The sequence below is a fragment of the Meleagris gallopavo genome, chromosome 4 (assembly GCF_905368555.1).
Source record: "Meleagris gallopavo chromosome 4, MGAL_WU_HG_1.1, whole genome shotgun sequence".
NCBI lineage: Eukaryota > Metazoa > Chordata > Aves > Galliformes > Phasianidae > Meleagris > Meleagris gallopavo.
Window position 1 is genome coordinate 50,028,680 of NC_139407.1, and position 20,650 is coordinate 50,049,329.

The window sequence follows — 20,650 nt, forward strand, 5'->3', positions numbered from 1 at the left end:
TGTGGTGGTGGGGTTTCTAGTTCAAAATGTATACGACTGGCAAAGTGTTCACCAAAGGTTTTCCTATCAGCAGCCAGTAATTTCCGCAGTTTTTGCTTTAGTGTACACATACTCAGTTTTTGTAATCTTATCATTTCATGTTGCATAGGCGAAATCATCAAACATAGGATGAGATGCTGTTTCTCAGAAAACAAACAGCAACAGTTGTGAAAGCTTACCCAATTTTTTTCTGTGCTCTTCAGCTTTATGACACACACTTCAAAGCTTAAATGAGTAAATTAAAACGTTTCTATCATAAAGCACGAAGCTATTCATTTTTGCTTTTTCTTTTTTCTTTTTTTTTTTTTAAAGGAAGAAAGATGTTGAGAAGATTAGTAATACAGTATGATTGTCAGATCAAATTTAGGAAGTGCTAAGTAGGAAGTGTGATGTGTAATGTTCTTAAGCAATGTTAACCTTGATATTTTGTACACTACAAGTAATGTGTCATAAAGATTTCTAAACAAACATGAATAAACATGTCTTTTAGAAAGAAAGATGGCAAGAAGATGTTAGATATGTTCAATATGACTGAGTTCAGCTTTAATGTAGGAATGTAAATTTGCCTGTATTTTGGTCTTTGATCTGCTGTAGACACTGTATGTTCAATTTAGAGAAGTATTAACATGAAAGATAGGCTAAGAGTAGCAAATCATAAATGGTATACTTGTCATGCACTTGACATCTGGCTCTTGAGCTTAGAAAACACTCAGCTGTTATTCAGGAATAACTAATGTACAAATATTTCTATGCACTGAGGTTCTTTAACTTTTTTTTTTTTTTAGTATTTTGGACTATGCTCAAATATATTTATCTGAATTAAAATGGAGATAATGAAAATAAAATACTTTCTGAAATATTTTGAGATGCATGCTACATGAAAATTTGGAAAAGGGTAACTTTGCCACTTGGTCTGTTGGTGTGATTTATGTCTAGAGTAATTTAAACATTATTTACTACTTCACTACACACGTTTGTTATGGCTTCTTTCTTTTCTAGGAACATCATAGGAATGAATTCCTGGCTTGTGAAAATAAATCAGATTTGGAAATGTCTGAAGAATATTCTTCTAACAGGAATATATGGTATTAAATAGGAGTTATCAAAAAATTTAAAGAGTTTTAAATTTATTTACTGATGTAATAAGTAGAGCTCTAACTCTGAAAAACCAAGAGACTGTATTTATGTATCTTGTTATCTATTTACTTAGACTTTTCTGCTATTTGAGCTTTCACTTCATGCCATAGGTGGTGACTACCCTAACACTGTCTAATCTAAGCTTCAGAATCTTTTGTGAATTTGGGAGAAGTCTTATTTCTTATCCCTCAGTCAGAACATCTGGAATATAAAATTTGGCTTCCCTGTCTTCTAGATAACAATGTCTGAGTGCTTTCATGCTCTGCCTATTCATTTAAAAAATAAAAAATTCCCAAAACATTCTTGAGTCATGTCATAAGGCAAGGGCCAATGGTTTTTATTAAATGGGAGCTCACTTATCCTTTCAGACTCCTGTCTGCAATTGGCTTCTATCAAAGGGAGAGAGATAAAGAAAGAGATGATATTGCAAGTCCTCCAAAATTTTAAAATGAATAAAGCTAGTTTTCTGAGGAAGGAGAATTCATTTTAAAATTCTGTAGAATTCTACCTTCCAAAGGAACCTGTTGAGAAAGAAGTATTCTATTATGGTTGTAGTTAGAGGATATACTGCATTTAACATCAATCTATGGTTATCACAAAGGTGAAATTTTATTTACAGTATGTCTTAACATTTGTTCTAAGTAATGCTTTATTGTTTATTGTAGTAATAAATGAAGAATAAAGTGTACTTTTACTTTCCAGTTCCCTTAATAATCAAGATGAGATGACAAAGGAATGTATGAAAAATGAATCCTTGTCTCAGGAAAACAAATCATTACCACCAGAAGATTTGGAAAGTGAACCTGTATATTCTATTGTGGATCAATGTTCTTTTTCTTCAAAGAAAAATAGAAATAAAACCAAAACCCACTCATCATCCTGTAAGAACCAATGTGGAGAATCAAATTGTCTGGTCAGTGAACAAATGGATTCTCAACAATTTGATGGAGCTCAAACTTCAATTGCAAATGAACCAATAGCACCATATGCTTGCTTTTATGGATCATCAGTAAAGAAGGTTAAAGCAGGATGGCTGGATAAATTATCACCTCAAGGGTATGATATTTGCAATGATTACTGTATAATTGCAAAGGAGTTTCCATGAGACTCTTTAAGTCACTATTATTTGTTGTGGGAAGAAGAAGGGAACTACTTTTATTGCAAGAACATAGATATTTACTTCTTAATTCTCAATTTTTAATGATGTATTACTTTTAAAATTTATTTAGGACGTATGTTCAGGAAATAAATATTGAAAATGTCGATGTCTACTATGAAAAATACAGAATTAATTTCTGGTAATATTTTCAATCTACAAATTTTTGATAATTCTCTGTTGACCACAAAGAAAGTGAAAGCAAAGTCTGTTTCTGAAATACTGTTTTACCAATTTATCCATTATTTTCTTGACTGGAGATCTTATTGATTTTAGAGTTATGTATTCTCACAGGAATAAAAGTTGATATTTGAGGTTAGAAATCTACAGCGATGCATACAGACTCATTTAGTTTACTGATGTGCCTAAATTTTGGTGGAAGGAATATGAATGCAAGCATTCCTCTGAAATTTTAAGTAATGATGGATAGAATAGAATAAAATAGGCTAATATAATCTCATATTTAATTGCTCTTATTATTCAAAATTTGTTTTAATTTCGCCCTTAAATTCCAATCTTTGATTCTTTTACTGAGAGCTGAAGAGCTCTCTGTTATATTCCTTTCATAAATACTTGTAAACGCTGATGACATTCTTTTAACCTCTTCCTTAATTGAATAGACCAATGAATCTTCAGTAGTTTGTGCTTCTGTGATTGTTCCAATGATTTTCTGTCTCCTCTTTGCATTTTTAAGATTGGCATAATTTTACTTCTGTTTCTGATTTTCACTAGCACCTAGAAATCAAGTTTGTTGTCCTTTAGTGCTATGATGCATTTCTTTTATCTGTACTCGTCCTCAAACCTTAGTAGTTCTACTTTCCTTCTTCTTAAGACTAAAGGTTTAGCTGCATGGAAGAGGTGATTTCAGTTTGGACTTTTCTTTCATTATTTTTGGCAACAATAATTGTAGGCTGTTACAGCAATAATGATTTTTTTTTCCCATTTATTGACAAAAGTTATTGAATTATATTGCTTGAGAATACATTCTGGCTTGTGTCCACTGAAGGAAGTTCTATCAAAGGAATTTCTGATTGATTATTTATTTATTGTCTGTTTGTGATATATTATTGAAGCTTAATGACAAAAAAGGAATACATATGGTTCGATAAACCTATTTTGCAATACTGGAATTCCAGCCAGCTTAGACCTTGTTGTTTTTCTTTGTTTGTTGTTGTTTTGTTATTGTGTTGTTGTTTTCTATAAAATTCCAGAAGTTTCATTAACTTTTAAGGATTGTGCTTAAGTATTTTAATAAAGAATCAAAGAATAATTGGACATAGATTCAAAAGACTTTTCCCCATTACAAGACGTTTATTCTTTTTTTTTCTTTTTTTTCTTTTTTTTTCAGAATTGATAATATATTCTCAGAAGATTTGCAGTTAGCTCTAATTTTTGTTTAATTTCACATGCTTTTCAACACTTCAACTTTGGCAATAGTTATTAGGGGGATATAAATACAGTTATGGATTCCAGTTGGTTGTGCAATTTGAAGGAATAGGGTTTGGAACAGAATGTGAAGGCTTTAGCCAAAGTACTGTGTGAGGTTATATTATTTTGAAAAAGATATTGAGTTAACCACAAAATTAATACTAGGTAGCACTGTGTAGTACAGTTTCAGGGTCATTGGCTTCAAGCTAGCATTGCTTTTTGGATAAATTTCAAGGACTTGTTCTCAAATATCATTTAATGAATGCAGATTTTTTTTTTTTTTTTTGCTCTTTTTCTTAAATTTCATGCAGCACCATTTCTCAAATACCTGAAGACTTAAAGAAACTAACCAACAACCAACAGGGTGGGGGGGGGTGGGGAGGTGGAACTAACAGTGATTTCTTCTTTACTTTAAGCCTTGCCATATTTTATTTCAATCCCTACCAACTGAATGTTTCTTTGCTTTATTTCTCCTCCCCCATCTGCTCCCTTCTTACTTTTTATAATGCTTCTATGGCATTTTGTCCCCTCATGAAAATGAAGATGCACAATTTTCTCAAATTGCTGCAAATTGAGTGTTTAAAGTACAGCTTCTAGTTTTCATGAATATATATAATTGTAAAGCCATTCAGTTCATTTACATGATATTGGGCACTTAGGTTTGCATATCCTTCTCTGTATCAACTCAGAGTTTACTGACATTTCAATAGAAAACAGATTTTCTGTTGGCCTTTCCAGGTTATGAAAAATGATTTATTGTACTTACATTATGTAAATTAGTTAAGCCAGAGCTGGCATATGATGAAAATTTTGGTAAGCTACCGTAGTCTTCTAATCCAAAATTAGACACATGACACATCTTTTAGTAGGAGAAGAAATAACACTGGGAAAAGAGTGGGCTCTTGTTCATCCTTAATAAATTGTTCATTGGATTTTAGAATTGAAACTTTTATCGATGGTAAGTTATAGTCAACATTTTTAAAGAACATACTGGACTGCTTCAGGTTTATGTTACATAATTTTTTTAATGTTTTTATTATGTTAATAATTTTTAAAGGTGGTTCTCATACAGCATTATTACATATATCCTGTTACAGAATTAACAGGAAGCTGATATAATCCAATGAGCTTCTCATCAATAATCTCTAGTTGATAACAGAAATTGAAAAGGAATTTCTCTGTTGTACTTGTTGAATGATTTGGTGTGACTGTTATTTATTCACTGGTCAGGGAAGAGAGTGTTAGGGAGAGGTTAATGAATGAAGGTATCATAGGGTGTAAACAGAGATGTCTGTCTTATGAACCTGCCAATGAGATGGTCATTTTAGATTCTCAACTTTCCCTTTTTGGATGTGATATTACAGACCTTGTAACATTTTAATGTTTGCTCTGTATTAAGAATATTGCTTTGTCTCCAATAAAAATAGCCTGTTCTCATCCTTGACCTGTTAGGTCAATGCAAAATTACATTACTGAAAGCTCTTTTTTCCTTTGTCACTTCAAATATGATAAAGGACATGAGAATGAGGAAGAGAAAGAGAGGAGAAACTTGATTGATAAAAACATGAAGGCACTGATTTATAACAGAACTCCATTAATGCTGTACTTCTTATCTCCAGATATTTTTATTATATTTAAAATCAATGTTCTAATCTTCAGAGGGGCTAATTTTAATTTCCAGAAAGTTTAGACCCAAACACAGGAAGCAAAATGTGATATGACCTTTTAAGACATTCTTACAAGCCAGTATAACTTGTCATTTTAATTGTATTCATTTTTGATTCACAGCAAACGTATGTTTCAGAAGCGCTGGGTTAAATTTGATGGAGACAGCATTTCTTATTACAATAATGAAAAGGTAAGTGGCATGTTTGGGTCAAAATGCATGTGTATAATAGACAACATTTAGAAATAACTGCAAATGAACATCTATGTTAAATGTATTTTCAATTGCAAAATATTAGAACAAAGCATTATTACAGAACAACAGAGTAATGGAAAACTAATTTAAGAGATCAAATGTTACTTTGGTGATGGCTGCAAACTGTCTTGTCATGGAAACCCAGCATGAGATAGAGAGAGAGAGAGAGAGAGATAAAATTTGGAATGGAAGCCTTGTAAAAACAAAAAATACCCCATGATGCCTATCTATTTTCTTATTATAAATGTCTCTCCTGTGTGACTTCTAGGAAAAATCACAAACAGCAGGACTAGTTTCTATTACAATGGGTCTCTTCAAATTGAGCATAATACTGTGACTCCAGTGGGTGTTTTAGTTTTTCTGCACCTAAGTATTGAATTGTCCTGAAACATTTGCAGGCTCACACTTTGATTCAAGTAGATCACTTTTGATAGATAACTGTATGGAAGTATTGAGTCATGGCCTGAACCGCTGATTGAGCACTGACTGGGGAAAGGACCTGGTCAGCCTTGGAAACACAGGTGAAGGCAATTCACCTGAGTGACCAGAAGGAGTGGAGCCTGGCTGCACCTCTCTTAGACCTCATTGAAGGGCTGAATGCCACTGGGGAAGGATCTCTTTCTGGAGATCCCTTCTTGGTGAAGCTTCCCTCTGTGAACCTAGACTCTTCTGATACGGGTGAGCAATCTTATTCCCTTCCTTTATAGCACTTTATTGTGCAAGTCCTTTTGTCATCACACCTTTGTTGTAATGCCTTTCCCATTGTATTGATCTGTCTAATTGCTAGCGACATTAAAGTAGATTTGCAAGTCATCATTTTCCAAAAAAAAAAAAAAAAAAAAAAGTTTTTTCAGACTTGTTTTTAAAACTTGCTTTCCTTTTGTCTTTTTTTTCTTATCTATTTAATATAATTAAGCTGACTTTAAAATTATTTTTCTGTTGTTCTGCAATCAATTAACTTCTTTTGGAAGAGATGCAGATCTTGTTAAGCTCAAAAATGTTAGATGATTGTATAATATGGAAATTTTTTTGTTGGAAATGAGGCTGTATGCACATGCATTGTTTAAAACACTGGGTAGCTTTTCCAGTTGAAGATGCATATTAAATTAGGAAGAAAATTCAACATTGTGTTGTAATTTGGGTTTCGTTATGATAGGTGTTGATAATCAATAAGAATTCCATGTTTTTTTATAATGTGCACACGTTGAACTGTTTCAGCAGATTATGAAGGGGGAGAACTGAAGTAGAAAAAGGTTGAGTATGTCCTGAGGGGCCAGAGAACAAGAGCAAGAAGTGTTTACATTATGCTTCATTATGCCTGCTGATGAGGAACATGAGACAGCCTGTTTTTGCTTGCTTATTTTTCTTCACTTAGTAGACATGATTATGTAGATGAAGAGAATATTTGGATTGGAGGGACAAAATATGTTATCCTCTTTGTGGTATTCATGCCAGAGCTTTAAAGGAGCAGAAAAGCAAGATTAGTGATTAAGAATGGCTTAAATAGCATTGGAATTTGCTTAATAACTTCTATCACATAATTAGGGAAAGAAATGTTAATTTTAAAGAATTTTCAGTCTTGTATCTAAAGTTGAGATTTATTTATTTTGAAGGGTCTCTACTAGCTATATGGAGGTCACTAGAGCAGGACTTGTTATACGCTTGTTTGTTTCAAGAGATTACAGAAATCATCCCTTCTGCTGAGAGGAATATTCAGCGTAGCATGGGCTGTGTGGAAAGCTTCCAACACTCCATCCTCTATTTGAAGATATTTGTGGTAGTTTGGACTGTAAAGAGCTCTCAGAAGGCTTGGTTTACAGACTCTTGTGTACATATATTTTTTTTTTTCATGAATGAAAAACTGCACTCTTGTGGTTGAAAGTGTCACTGCTTGGTGTGCATGCATTCAGCTTGTAAAAATTTGTACGTCTGACTTATTATCTTGATGAGTCATATGCTAAAACCTATTATCTGAGAACTGTGAGTCTGGATGGAAATTCTGGGAGCTGAGGATCTTATAAAACATTTGGAGATACTTATGGATTGGAGGAAAAGACAACTGTTTGCCCATAGTTCTGTGTGCATTGTGGGATTGCACTGGGTAAGCAATGTGCTGTATGGCTAATCAATGGTGAAATGAGTGGATGATGAGAAGAAAAGATGAAGATGACCATATACCTGCAAATGTGTGCTTAGATTGCATAAATTCTTCTCTGAATAATTTGAATTTGAATTTTCTAACTTTTTTTAAACTTGTTTTAGTTGTGTGTCAACTTAAAATCAGTATAGATCTCTTCTTTCCTTTATAACTCTTTTTAGAAAGGGCATCTGTCCTGATGTCCTGACTTTTGAATTGGTGATGGTGCTCATTTCTTCTATTTTCATTGTCCTAAGCAAGTTAATGTGGTGAGAGCAATATCTGGTGTGGTTTTTGTCATAACAGAATGTAGTTAATTAAAGTGAGAGCAAACTGAAGAAAAAAAGGCATCACTTCAGAATTCTTTTTAGTTACTCAATTTGCATAGTATCTCTTTTACATTTCTTCCTCCTTTGTGCAGGATAAGCTCGCTACTCTAATGTATTTGGTAAGGCAAAACTGCTCTATTGAAAGTTTTAATGTAAAAACATTTTGGGATTCCTTGCAAATACAGTAGTGACTTAGGAAAAAGTCTTTACTTTTCATATAAACAACTTTGTTTTGCTAGGTCATGGTGCATGCAATGAAGAATGAAATTCACTGCAAAGTAGGGCAATCACTTTTATTCTTGCAATAGGTCATGTTTTTTCTGTTGTGGAAGGATGTGGGTTTTTTGTTTTTTGTTTTCTGTTTCATTAAATTACCTAGTTTATTGTCTGGAGTATTGTCTTTATCTGTCGGAGCTTTTAGCATTAGGTGTTGGTTCTTGCATGCGAAAGAGAACCTGGTGTAGAAATAAAACTGAGAAATTCTCATAGTTTGAACTGTATTTCAAAATATATATGCCTGAAGGATGATTAAATAACAAAACTCAAACCATATTAAGCTTAAAAAGAGACAGAATGAAGTAGAATAAAGCAGCTGTAACTTTGTCTTAATTATTCTCTTACAGTACCAAATACAACCAGTAGATGCCTGCAAACTCCATTATATAATTGTATGTGAACAGATCTATAAATACCATCTGTAGTAAGCTTGTTTTCTCATTGTGAAGGATCAGTAGTTGACACAGTACCTATATCTTTTAAGATATGAAATTGCTGTGTTTAAGTCCACCTTCAAATAAATATAGTCATGATAAGAATGCATGTGCAGTACTGAGTTGATTCTGAATTACAGAGTAGTTCTTGAGTGTAACTAAAGTAACATCTCCTCTGTCTCGATATCTCTTAATAAATCACAGTTTTTCAAACAGCATTCATTGAAATATATTAGTGTTTAGAAGTGAAACAACACAAGACTATGAATTTGGTGAGAAGTGGTGGTATATTTAACTCAGTAAACAGAAAAAGCATCCTCCATGCTTAACATTCACAGTGATTCCTTCAGTCCTTGTATAAAGTCTGTTATAATAATTTATACTTCAGGAGGAAATTTACTGCAGTACGAGTTCTTTACGGGGGAGCTACCTCTTGGAATATTACTGCATCTGGATCATAAATCTTAGCAGTGTATCTGAATTATCTTAGTCAGAAAACCGATTGATCAAAGTATGTTGGTGACAGGGGGAGCAGCGTTAAGTCTGTAATGCAGGAATTGTTCAGATGTACTTGTGAAGTGTTGTGTATCTGCTTCAGCTTATTAGGTGATCTGCTTGGAGAAAGTTCTAGTAGCATTTCATTTTTTTTCCTGTCTTGCTGTTGTTTAAATTCTGTTGTCCTGTTTCCTAGCTGGAAATTAGGAAGTTCTGGGAAAACTCACTGTGATGTCAAATGATATTTTTGAGGGACCATTCCACTTTCATCTCATCTGAGAGAATAGCACATACCTGCTACAAGGCTTTCGTTAGTAATGACAAGGCAATGGATTTTTGAAGAATTGCCACCACTCTCCCTAACTCCCCTCTACTCCTCCCCCCTTCAAGTGAATATTGAATGCTAATGGATACAATCCATGGTGGTCTTTTTTTTTTTTTTTTTTTAACTGGCTAACTAACTCAGAAATTCTCTGGAACACTCTACCTAGAGAAGGCACAAGTTTTTTTTTTTCTTGCTTGATTCTATTTTACAATTGTGTGTGTATGGATGATATACTAGATTCTTTGGTATAAAATTGTGAATTTAAGACTGTGACATTTTGTCATAGGAGAGTCATGAGATGTCTTCCGTAGTGATGTTTCATATATGCATTATACCTCACTATGGGATTTTCTTCTATTTTAGAAGGCAGAATATGAGCATGGACACGTAATGATGAAGTGGGCTGTGTGTGGATAGTGAAATGGTTTACTTAATTGATGCAGTTTTATTAATAATAAATGCTGAACTTGTAGGAGCACAGCACAGTTTAGAATGTGAGCATCCTGAACATCACTGTGCATAATACTACCTGGGAGACATTTATTAACAGCTATTAACTGCTGCTTATGTGTTTTTTATTATAGGAAGTGTTCTCAAAGGGAATAATACTACTTTCTGCTATAGCAACAGTTAGAGTTCATGGAGAGAATAAATTTGAAGTTGTTACGTCTCATAGGACTTTTGTCTTCCGAGTGGATAAAGAAGGTATGTACAACACATGTATGTAATTCTAATGATTTCTTGAAGGCCATGTAGTCATTGCTGGTAAATTAAATCATAATTAAATTATGAAGTACGATGTATTGCAAAAGGTATTTCTCGAATCCATCTGTTTTGGATTCATGAAGTAAAACAATTGATTACTATAACCTTTGTAATAAGAAATAAAGTACTTTGTAAAGTATCAAAATATTAACACTTTTCCAGCTCTTCTGCCTCCTCTCCCATTATTTCCAAAGATGAATTTTTCTGGACATTCATTAGATATCACTAGCAGCTTTTACAGTCTGTGCACTATCAGCCATCTGCTCTCAGTCACTACTTGATATAAAATTGATGAAGAGCAACAATGAAGTTGATGGCTTGGATGTGATGATGTGATAAGAGACTGTGATTATTTTTTGTTTGTTTTTATTTACTGCCTCATACAGTATTTTCAGCCATATGTTGGTAGAGAATACAAACAAAAAGAGGAAGTTAGTGTACCTTCTAGTCTAATGCTTTATTACCCTACTGCTGTAATATGTAAAATTAATGTCAGTGCATGTATGACTTATTTATGGAAACAATCAAAGAAACTGGAATACCTAGGAAACGAGACATGCAGTATGTATCTACAGCACTGTGTGCCAGACCCATTATAGCTAGGGGTCTCTCAGCATTTCCTTTATCAAATCACGTTTTTATGGGTTATAGCTTCGTTGTATACATTTGCTGCAGGCTGCAACAGGAGTGCAGCATTAGTGAACAAATCCTTATCAGGTCTGGCTCAAATCAGTTCAGACATTTTTATGCTCTTAGCTAAGAAGTAGATCTATTTTTATTACTTTTGCCTTTCTCTTCCAAAACGAATTTGGTCATTTTTATAAATTAGAACATAACTGTCTTAGCACGTTATTTTTTTGTAGGGCCATAATTTGCTTTATGAGCTGTTATCTTTAAATACTGTAAAACATTCACAACTTATATTGACTTAAATAGTAAATTTAGAGCAGCCTCTTTTTATACGTTAAATTGTATTTTCATTTGGTATGCAACTCTCTTTGGACCTGGTGATGTGTTCATAAAGCTGTTACTGTCACATTAAGGATATAAGTTGATATTGTACAAGTAATTTGATCCTTACTGTATCCAGTGGTGGGTGATGTATTCACAGTAAATTATGTAAATAACCTTGCTTGCTTACTGGTATGCGCACAAACTGTCACTTTATGCTATTCTTTCTGTGAATTTGTGATTGGAAATTGTTCTGGGACTATTCCAAGAACACCTATTTTAAAAGATTTTGAAATGGGGACTCTATACATATTTCATCCTGTGGACCTCCTGTATCAACTTTCTTTAATTTCTGCTGAAGTATCAGAATACAGAATATTGCCATTGCCTTTGTTGACTTGTGTCCCTTGATACCTATATTCTACAGATTATGGACTGACATAGTATTTGGTTTCTTGTCTTTTGCTGCTCTGATGATTTGTTTTGCAAACTGGAAATACAATATTTTTTTGAATAGCAAGGGGGAAATTATATAACATCTTGGATAGTTTAGGGCATTTGGGGGGAAAAAATGAAATAGGTGGTAGTGCTGAATTAGAACATATCTGCTCAAATTCTGTGAGATTTTAATTCGAATGAAATATTATTTAAAAAGAAAAACAAAACATGCCTTTCAGATTAATTTTGTAATCATCTATACCAAAATATTCCAATGACCTTTTAAAACTACTTTCAGAGACTTTAGAATACAACAGTTGTCTTAAAACAAGACCTGTACTTGGTAAGAGAAGTCTAGAATTGCCTTCTCTGAGCTAGTCTATCAACTGCTGTCTTTCTCTTCTTCAAACTCTTTTCTGATGCTTAAATTCATTTGTTGCTTCTTGTTGCTCACATTACATTTATGAAGTGAGTATGTTATTGTTTTGATTGTCCTTTCTAGATGCTGGGCACTGATCATATCAACTTTAGATTGACCATGAATGACATGTACAGATATATATTATAACCCGTATGTTTTTATGACTTGAATCTCTTAGAGCAAAGAATTGAAGCATTCATGATATTTCCATCATGTAGGGCATGTCTAATTGATTCAGTGTATTCAGTTTTAATGTATATTGATCTTAGACTAGGGAAATGTCTGAACAGTGTGTGAGGCTAAGTGGAACTTCATTACCTCACCTACTTGTGATCTTACAAATGTGAAGCTAAACTAATACCGCATGCAAAACATATTCAAACATACATTTTCTTGATTACTCAGTGCCCCTGACAATATCAAGCTTAACCACTACACCTTAATGGAATAGTCTGAATTGCCAAATGTTGCATAAAAGCATGGTCCAACTGAGTAGAGTTTGGGTTGGCTTCTCTCTTCAGTGATGGATGATATTTAGGCTCCATACTATTTGCTTACATTACTTCCCATAGTCCTTTTCTTGTTGCCCGATCAGTAATAAATGAAGAACGTGTTACCTGTACCTCAGTCGTTAAGCTCTCTGAAATTAAGCATCTTAGAACTAATAGTGATGATTTTTGAAAACTGTAATTAATGTTTTCATAACTTTCATTTTTTGTTTGTTTATGGAAGGTACTTGAGTGGGTATCCTTGGTAGCCTTTCCTCTTTTATGTTTGTTTTTTGGTTTTTTTTTTTTTTTTTTAATTTCTACCTCTTTTTCAAGGTAGATGTTATCTCTTATGCTATTGTTATGCCATCAACCAGCAAGGCATAGTAGGAAGCACAATAAAAGAAATATGGTAGAAAGTGGAGCTGCTGCTTAATATATAACCTGTCTAATTTTTTTCCTTGTTTAGAAGAAAGGAATGACTGGGTTGATAAAATACTCAATGCTGTGAAATCTCAATCTGATAATAACCCTCAGTCTCGAATTTCTGTTGCTCCTGAGAAAAGTGGATATCTTGAGCTGAAAGGATACAAAGCCAAAATCTTTATTCTTCTTCAAGGGAATACTGTGTGGATTTGCAAAAATGAGCAGGTAAGTTTTTCATGTGATTTTGTGAATGAATGTTCGAAAAGATTATTTAACTGGTGTTAGAAATTGATGGTTCTTGGTGAATATAAATGCATATCCTTTTTTATGTACTACTTTATTGCTGCAATTCTCAAAAGACTTTATAAAGCAAGAGATGTATCATTATAGTTGTTGTACAGTTAAAAAAACGAATAAGTAGTGAGGTGAAATGAAAAGCCTTGAGTGTCATAACAGGTTAGTGGCAGGGGTAGGATTAATTCACTCTTAAAAGTGTGTGTCGTAAGTACTCTAAATCAGCTCATTTTGTGCACTGCTTTCACTGTCCTCCTGTAATACACTGCTCTAGAAAATGCCACAGTGTACTTATATACATAACATATTTAAAGTGACACTTCATCTAAATGTTTGACATTAATGTTCCTTGTATTTTTAAGAACCTGAACTGACTTTTTGTGCACTGTAATATATTAAACAAATCCAGAATTAAAAAACACACAAAGTAGCTTACACTCCAGCTCCCAAATCTAGGGTTGTGTTGTTTGTTGTTTTGTTGTTGTTTGGCTGTTTTGTTTTTATTTTCTTTTATTTTTTGTTTGGTTTAGTTGTGAATATATTATGATGTAATGTAGTTAACTGTGGAATTCCCTAGGATGCTGTAGATAAAGGGTATAAATGGGATCTCAGTGGATGGCTGTGCAAGCGGTTGGAATCTATTACAAGACATTAAATGAAAGGTACTATTTCTGTGTAAGGAAATTGGCAACCCATGAGAACCAGGGTGAGGATTTGGGGAAAGTGCTATTGCATGCCTTGCTCTTTCAAATTTGTGTACTTGCAAATTCTTATTTCAAATGTGGTTTTTCTCTCAGTAACTAGTCCTTTTGCTGTTCATTCCTCACCTACTGTGTCCTCTTCTGTATGGAGAAAGTGTTCCAGAGCCATTCACTTTCAGGTTGAAAATTATGATTAAGATAATTTAACACTGTATTTTGTATTCCCTCCCCTAAAAAATTTCTCTTACACATGTGTTTTCAATTATCATTTAGCATGTTTGCATGTGTATGTTAAATTTATTGCTTGGGGGGGCCGTGGCCGTTTGGTAAACTGTATCATCTGTGCCCTTTAAGTATCTAAGTATGACTTCACATTTGTTTTAGCTAATCATGAAAGCACATCTTTAAAACAGCCTTTTGACTAGATGTTCATTCCATTCTACTACATGGATGCTCTGCATAGGTCAGTAACTGCAGTGCAGCAGACGGCAAACCAAAACGAAGTCCTGGAACAGCATGAAGTTTATGCATGCTGTCAGCTTGTCATTTCCTTCTCCTTGAATGAAATTTATGAACAATGGTGCAAAGCTAGCACCTCTCCAAAGCCTGCTTACTTGAAACCAAACATGTCAAATGATCCTAAGAGGTTTCTTGTTAGATCCTCCATTTGAACAAATGTCTGTTTCTCTATATAACTTTACCTTTTTGGAAATCAGAATAAATAGCTTCTGTCTTCAAGCTTTCATGCAGTGTAGTTCTCCTGGTACCTCTTGTGTTTTTCAACCTTTAGATAAAACTTATTGTTTTCACTGCTGCATTAAAGAAATGCTCAGTAATGTAGTTCTATTCCAGTAGAGGGCTCTGATGTTCTACAAATCTTTCCCAGTCTCAAGTTTGTGCTTCAGCCATTAGTTACCAAGCAAATACATCCAGGGATGTCCTTAAATTCTGCTCATATTGGAATTCACATCCTTACTAGAGAACTACTCCCACAGAGACTTAGAAGGGTTTATTATAACTGCAGTGCTAAAAGACACCTATTTACACTTCTTACAATGTTGAAATGAGATCGGATCAAGCTGATTTATTGATTTCTATTAAACTTGATAGAGGAAAGTCCACTGGTGCTTTAAAAGATTTTTCTTCATTGTTAAAGTGGAGAAGATCCTAAGCCAAATGCCTAATCCTAACGTAACCAACATGAACTTTGTGAAGTTCAGACTGAGATCAGAACATCATGTCTCAGGCCCATTTCTAGTTAAAAAGTGATTGGGTTAGCCTGAGCTTCTGGCAGTGATATAGTGCTAGTAAGAAACCATCAATTTCTTTGACTCTATGTAGTGTGAATTTCTTAAACTTCCTCTCTGGAGCAGGTGTGAAAAATAGATCGTACAGAATCAATTTGTTCAACCTGCAACTTGCTGAAACTCCCATTTCTATTTCAAAATCATTCGTGCTTAAATAAAAACATGTCATCTGATCCTTCATGACAGCTCAAACATTGGCTTGAAATGTCAGGCTACTGCGATGGTGCCAATGTTAACCTCCCCTCTGTGACCATCAGAAGGGCTGTGACAGATGCTTTCCTGGTCTGCCAGAAAATACCCACTTCGTTGGGGTGTATACAAGCTTCTCTGGTAGAGCTAAAGCCAGGGAGGGCCTATGTGTCACAGTGTTTGCACTGGAGTTTGGCTTTGATAAAGATAACTTGAGATATTTTTTGATTCTGCCTTGGGTAGCTCCAAAATAGATGCATTTACATGGGGTATTAGAGAAAATAGCAAAATAAAAAGACTGGGAAATAGTATGTATGGCTGCATGCCATGATTATTTACAACTTTTTCCCTCCATGCATGACTCCAAGTTAAAGCTTGAATAATGATGAGTATTCTGCTGTGTATGAGAAATCGTATCCGTTCCATATTAAAAAAAAAAAAAAAAAACAAAAAAAACCTCACAAAACTCTTATTTCATTTTGGCTGGGAATCTTATTGATTTCAGAGGGTTTTTGTTTTGTCAAAAATTGAAATGATTTGTTCTGTGGCAGATGGGAATGTTTATGCATGTTGAATGAACCAGTAAGATAGTACCTAATTTCCATTTCCTCTCTAATGCTAGTAGTGCGTTTAAAGCAAACCTGGGCAACATCAAGCAATGTATTACAGGAGATGATCAATTAAACACATTCTGTAATGTAGAGAACTGATAAAGGGGGGCACAGGTGGAAGGATAAATCAGAGATGCTCAATGTTTGTAACCTGAAGGAGAGGAGGTTAGGTTAAAGTCACTGGAGGAGATGCGTGCAAGTATTCATTGTGTTAGATTCTTCATTGTATCACTGCGGTAATATTGTGAATATCAAATGAGTCGAGGGTGATGACAGCAGCAATATGAGAGAATTTGAATGTAAGTTGAGTAGAAATTAAAATAATTGCCTAAAGATTCTGAGAACTAATGAGGAGTCCTGAGCAGTAACTTGAGTGCCAGTTCAGTGGTTGCTACTTAAAGCTGGGGTGTTGTGATGTTAATGTGTTACAAAAGCCGCTGATCGTTTTGGAAAGGAAGCTGGGGAAAAGGGTGAGGAATTAAAAAGAGCAAAAGAAAATGAGAGAGGCAGTTAGAAGAGTTGATAGGTGATAATTGAAAAGAGAATGAAGTACTGGATGTGCACTGGAGTGGGGCAGTGAGTGGAATGTTGAGTTACTGTGACTGAAAAACCACGAGAAAGAATCCATCCCTCTCACGTGGAGAGCACGCGTAGTTTTGGAAATGTTTGGTAATAAACTATTATTTGTAACAAGTACTGGGAAGTTCTGTGAAAGTGCTTGCTTGACTGCTGGTGCAGACTATGTTCAGACGTGCTTATAATTATATGATCTTGTCCAGAATGTCTTAAATATGTAGAGGTAACAGAAGAGCTAGTGAACCTTTGCCCTTGTTTGTCCTTGTATAAGTTCTTCAGGCTTCACTCTTCAGAATGATCTGTAGCAAGATGTAAAAATATATGGTGAGAATTTAAGGAAATATATTGGGGGAGAGAAGATTAAGGTGAAAACTTGTTTTGAGATCAAATATATACTGGCAACTTGAAGTGGAAGCAAATTATCTAGCCTCTTTTAAATACAGTTGTTTGCATCAAGCTGTAGCAGGGATGATGAATTAAGGTTGTGTTCCTAATTTTACAGCGGTTTCTTGGCATGCAGTTCACTCTAGTCTTCCACATTCAAAACCATGGCAAAGATCAATTGCTGTGCGTGACATCAGGAACAACTAAGTGCAAAATAACTTGTATTCTGTAAGAAAGCTTAAAAGCTGCTGTTTTCAGCTTGTGTGCAACATGAAATGAATTTTAACAGGGAGTTCTGTTGATATGGGAGAGGGTTTCTGAGCTTCAACTTTCAACTAATTGTACCCCTAATAAAAAAAAAAAAAAGCATTTTAAATAATACACTAATAACATGATTGAATCAATCAGACAAGAACAATGTGACGGTGACCCATCTGTACAAGCAAGATCTGCATTTAACATTCAAAATATTTTTATGGGATATTACTCTAGGTTGTTAAAAATAAAATTAAAGAGAAGGCAGAATTATATCAAATACAAAATAAGTTAATGCTAAGTTCTTCTCTGTTTTCTGTGCATTTAAATTAAACCTTGCCTACATAAGTTTTTCTTCCTTGCTTGTTTTTATGCTGTTAAGATCTCACTAAGCTGTAAATACACCCAAAGCTATCATGAAGTGTGATAGGAAGCCTAACATTTCCATAGTGATCAAAAGTTTCATGATTAATTTGATTTGGGGTGGAGGGTAGGGATGGAGAAAGGGAAAAGACAAAGTTATCAGCTTCACAATTATGATCAGTTGAGCTTTCTGGAATGACAAATAGGTATACAACCAGTTACCTTGATTGTGTAAAAATTAGTAGTGAAGAAAATTAAGATTTGTTTGAATATTGTGAAGAAAAAGGATTTCACTGTGTGGCATAGCACGTGTGAACAGCTGAAGAAGGTTTTAGATCTACTCATTGTAAGATAACTATTAATGCATTCTGGGGGAAATTCCTATTTAATTGTAATCATACCAGTCAGTTTTCATGGCAGACATGCTGCATCCTTCATTTCTGATGTATAACTATTTAATATAGCTGAAATGTTAATGTTTTTATAAAGCTGCAAAACTGTCATAAAAGTGAAGAGCAAAGTATTTCTGAGACAGTGTAGAAAACACATCCTCACTGAAACATTCATTCGACAACCTTAAATATAGGCACAAATATGCATTACATAATGCATATGAGTCATTTTCCAAACTACTTAAAAATGCCATTACTGCTATTGCAACTTTATATAAGACATCTCTTATGGACTTGCTATTTTTGAAGTCTGTTACAACACAATTAACTAGATGCAGTTTACAAATCTCTAATCTTAACTTATTTGGTGTGGCAGTACTCGAAGAGTAATGTCACAAAAGGATTATTTTTGGTATATATATCCCCTTAGGAGTGCTAAACTAACGTTTCAGAGAGATGAGACTATTCATTTCTCCACTGAGTAGCAGGATTTTTAAATATTTGCCTAATCTGATGAATGTGATCAGATGAACGCTGACAGTCACATCATGCTGATCAAGTTTTTATCCTTGGTAGCTATACTAAATAAAACGTATAAGCACCTACCAGCAAGAGGCCAAAGAGTGTGCCTGTAATTATCAACACTGTAATATTTAGAAACCTGAACACTTAAAAGCAGATGGTTGGTCATAACGTAGTTAGTTTGTGGTATCAGGCAAAGCTCAATGTTCTTGGAGAGAACTGTTTTGGCATTCATGGATTTCTGTTGCCTTGAGGTAACTTTTTAAGATTGGATGGTCCTATTCTAAGCTCTGTTGGAATTCTTCAGAGTAAGAATCACTGCACTTTGTTTCAGATCCCCAGAACTTTTAGTTCCTCTATTTTTATTTTTTTTCCTTTTCTGCTCTTTCACTCCCCACCTTTTTGTTACAACCAAACAACGGGCAGTTGCTCCAGAGTCGTGTTACACACAATGTATGCTGAAAAAGGGAAAAGTAACTCCTATGGTGATGGAGAATGAACAGGCTAAACTTCCTAATGGTCGTTGAAGTAATAGAATGAAAACAGATTACACTATTGTTCAATAATCTGTATAGATCAGCCATCTAAGTTTTCATAAACTGTGAATAGTAGATGGTTTAAAATGAGCATTAGAAAGATGATCCTTAAAATACTGAGAAATTTCATCTATTTTGTAGCTGAAGTGACGTTTTCATCTTCTGGATGAAATAAATTTTTGCTTGTTAGTTGCAGTTTCTTTGTGCTATTTGGAGCAGAGTGACATTGTTTCAGATAGTAATGAAGTTGTATAATAAAGAAAATATCACAAACTTTATTCTTAATAAGTGCACCATCCTTAAAGCAAAAGGAAAGAGGCTTATGGTTACAGCACAGTAAAAATATGGGGAATACCCCTGTGTGCTTTTTCAGCAATAATTTCTATCTCTGCTTAATAAATTGCTAGGCCAACAGATTTGAACTTAATCAACTCAAACTGAATTATTGCCTCATGAAACACTTCAATGCCATTGTTATTAAATTAAATTCTCCCTCACAAATATTTTGCATGCAAAATAATGTCTTGTTAGAGAAGGCACATTTTAACTCAATCATTAGAGTTGATATCTTAAAGATATTTCTATAAAACTTCAGTCAAAAGTTTTTTCTTTCTCAGCTTGTGGGCCAGACTTCCCCAGAGACTCAGAGACTTATTGATTGGAACCTAATGTTTTTGAAGACATTACTGAAAAGGATTTTGTGCACTGAATTTAGACCTTTGTTACCTTCACTTGAGGTCAAAGGTTACCAGCAGTTGGCAGTGAGACTGCTGGAAGGCCATGAGAATGGAACCAGGCAGTGACTGAGGAAGTAATATATTGAGTTTAATAACATAGAAGATGGGTAGCTGTGATCCAGAAAATATGAAGTAGATGAGTCTGGTTTGTTTTTTAAGTGATGCCTAATGTCATTCACAATTTGAGGATATCAATTCAGTTATTTCTATTATCTTGTCTTTGAGGAACTATAGAGCTACCTTTGTTTTGTACCTTTGTACACTTGAACTGAGGATACACAATTGACTTCTCCAGTCCTCTTGGGGTTATATTATTATCTAGTATTTAACAGTATTACAATTCACAGTCATTTCTTTCTGTATCAGGCAAGGTACACTATTTTAAATATATTTTTATTGCTGTTTGGTTGCTGTGACTCCATTTTCATTATGGCAAAACTGTTGTCTGTCTGTCTCTTGTACTGACAAGCATTTTAAAACTGTACTACCTTCCAAACTCTAGGCAGAGAGGAGTCAGTATTCACCATACTGCACTCATCCACATTTACACAGGCCTATAGTCACTAGGCTGCTGTATGCAGCAAGGATACCTGAGCAAGGTTTGAAAAAGGTCTCGA

At 34.3% G+C, this 20,650-nt stretch overlaps 1 protein-coding gene across 4 annotated transcripts in view; it reads left to right on the forward strand.

Moving 5' to 3' along the window:
* Nucleotides 1–20,650, forward strand: part of ARAP2 (ArfGAP with RhoGAP domain, ankyrin repeat and PH domain 2) — a 119,836-nt gene that overhangs the window by 18,451 nt on the left and 80,735 nt on the right. For all 4 annotated transcript variants that reach the window (XM_010710307.4, XM_010710306.4, XM_010710308.4 and 1 more), the window contains exons 5-9: nt 1,039–1,124; nt 1,879–2,232; nt 5,549–5,618; nt 10,262–10,382; nt 13,210–13,391. In XM_010710307.4, the coding sequence (XP_010708609.1) occupies nt 1,039–1,124; nt 1,879–2,232; nt 5,549–5,618; nt 10,262–10,382; nt 13,210–13,391 (813 nt within the window). The remainder of the gene's footprint in view (nt 1–1,038; nt 1,125–1,878; nt 2,233–5,548; nt 5,619–10,261; nt 10,383–13,209; nt 13,392–20,650) is intronic.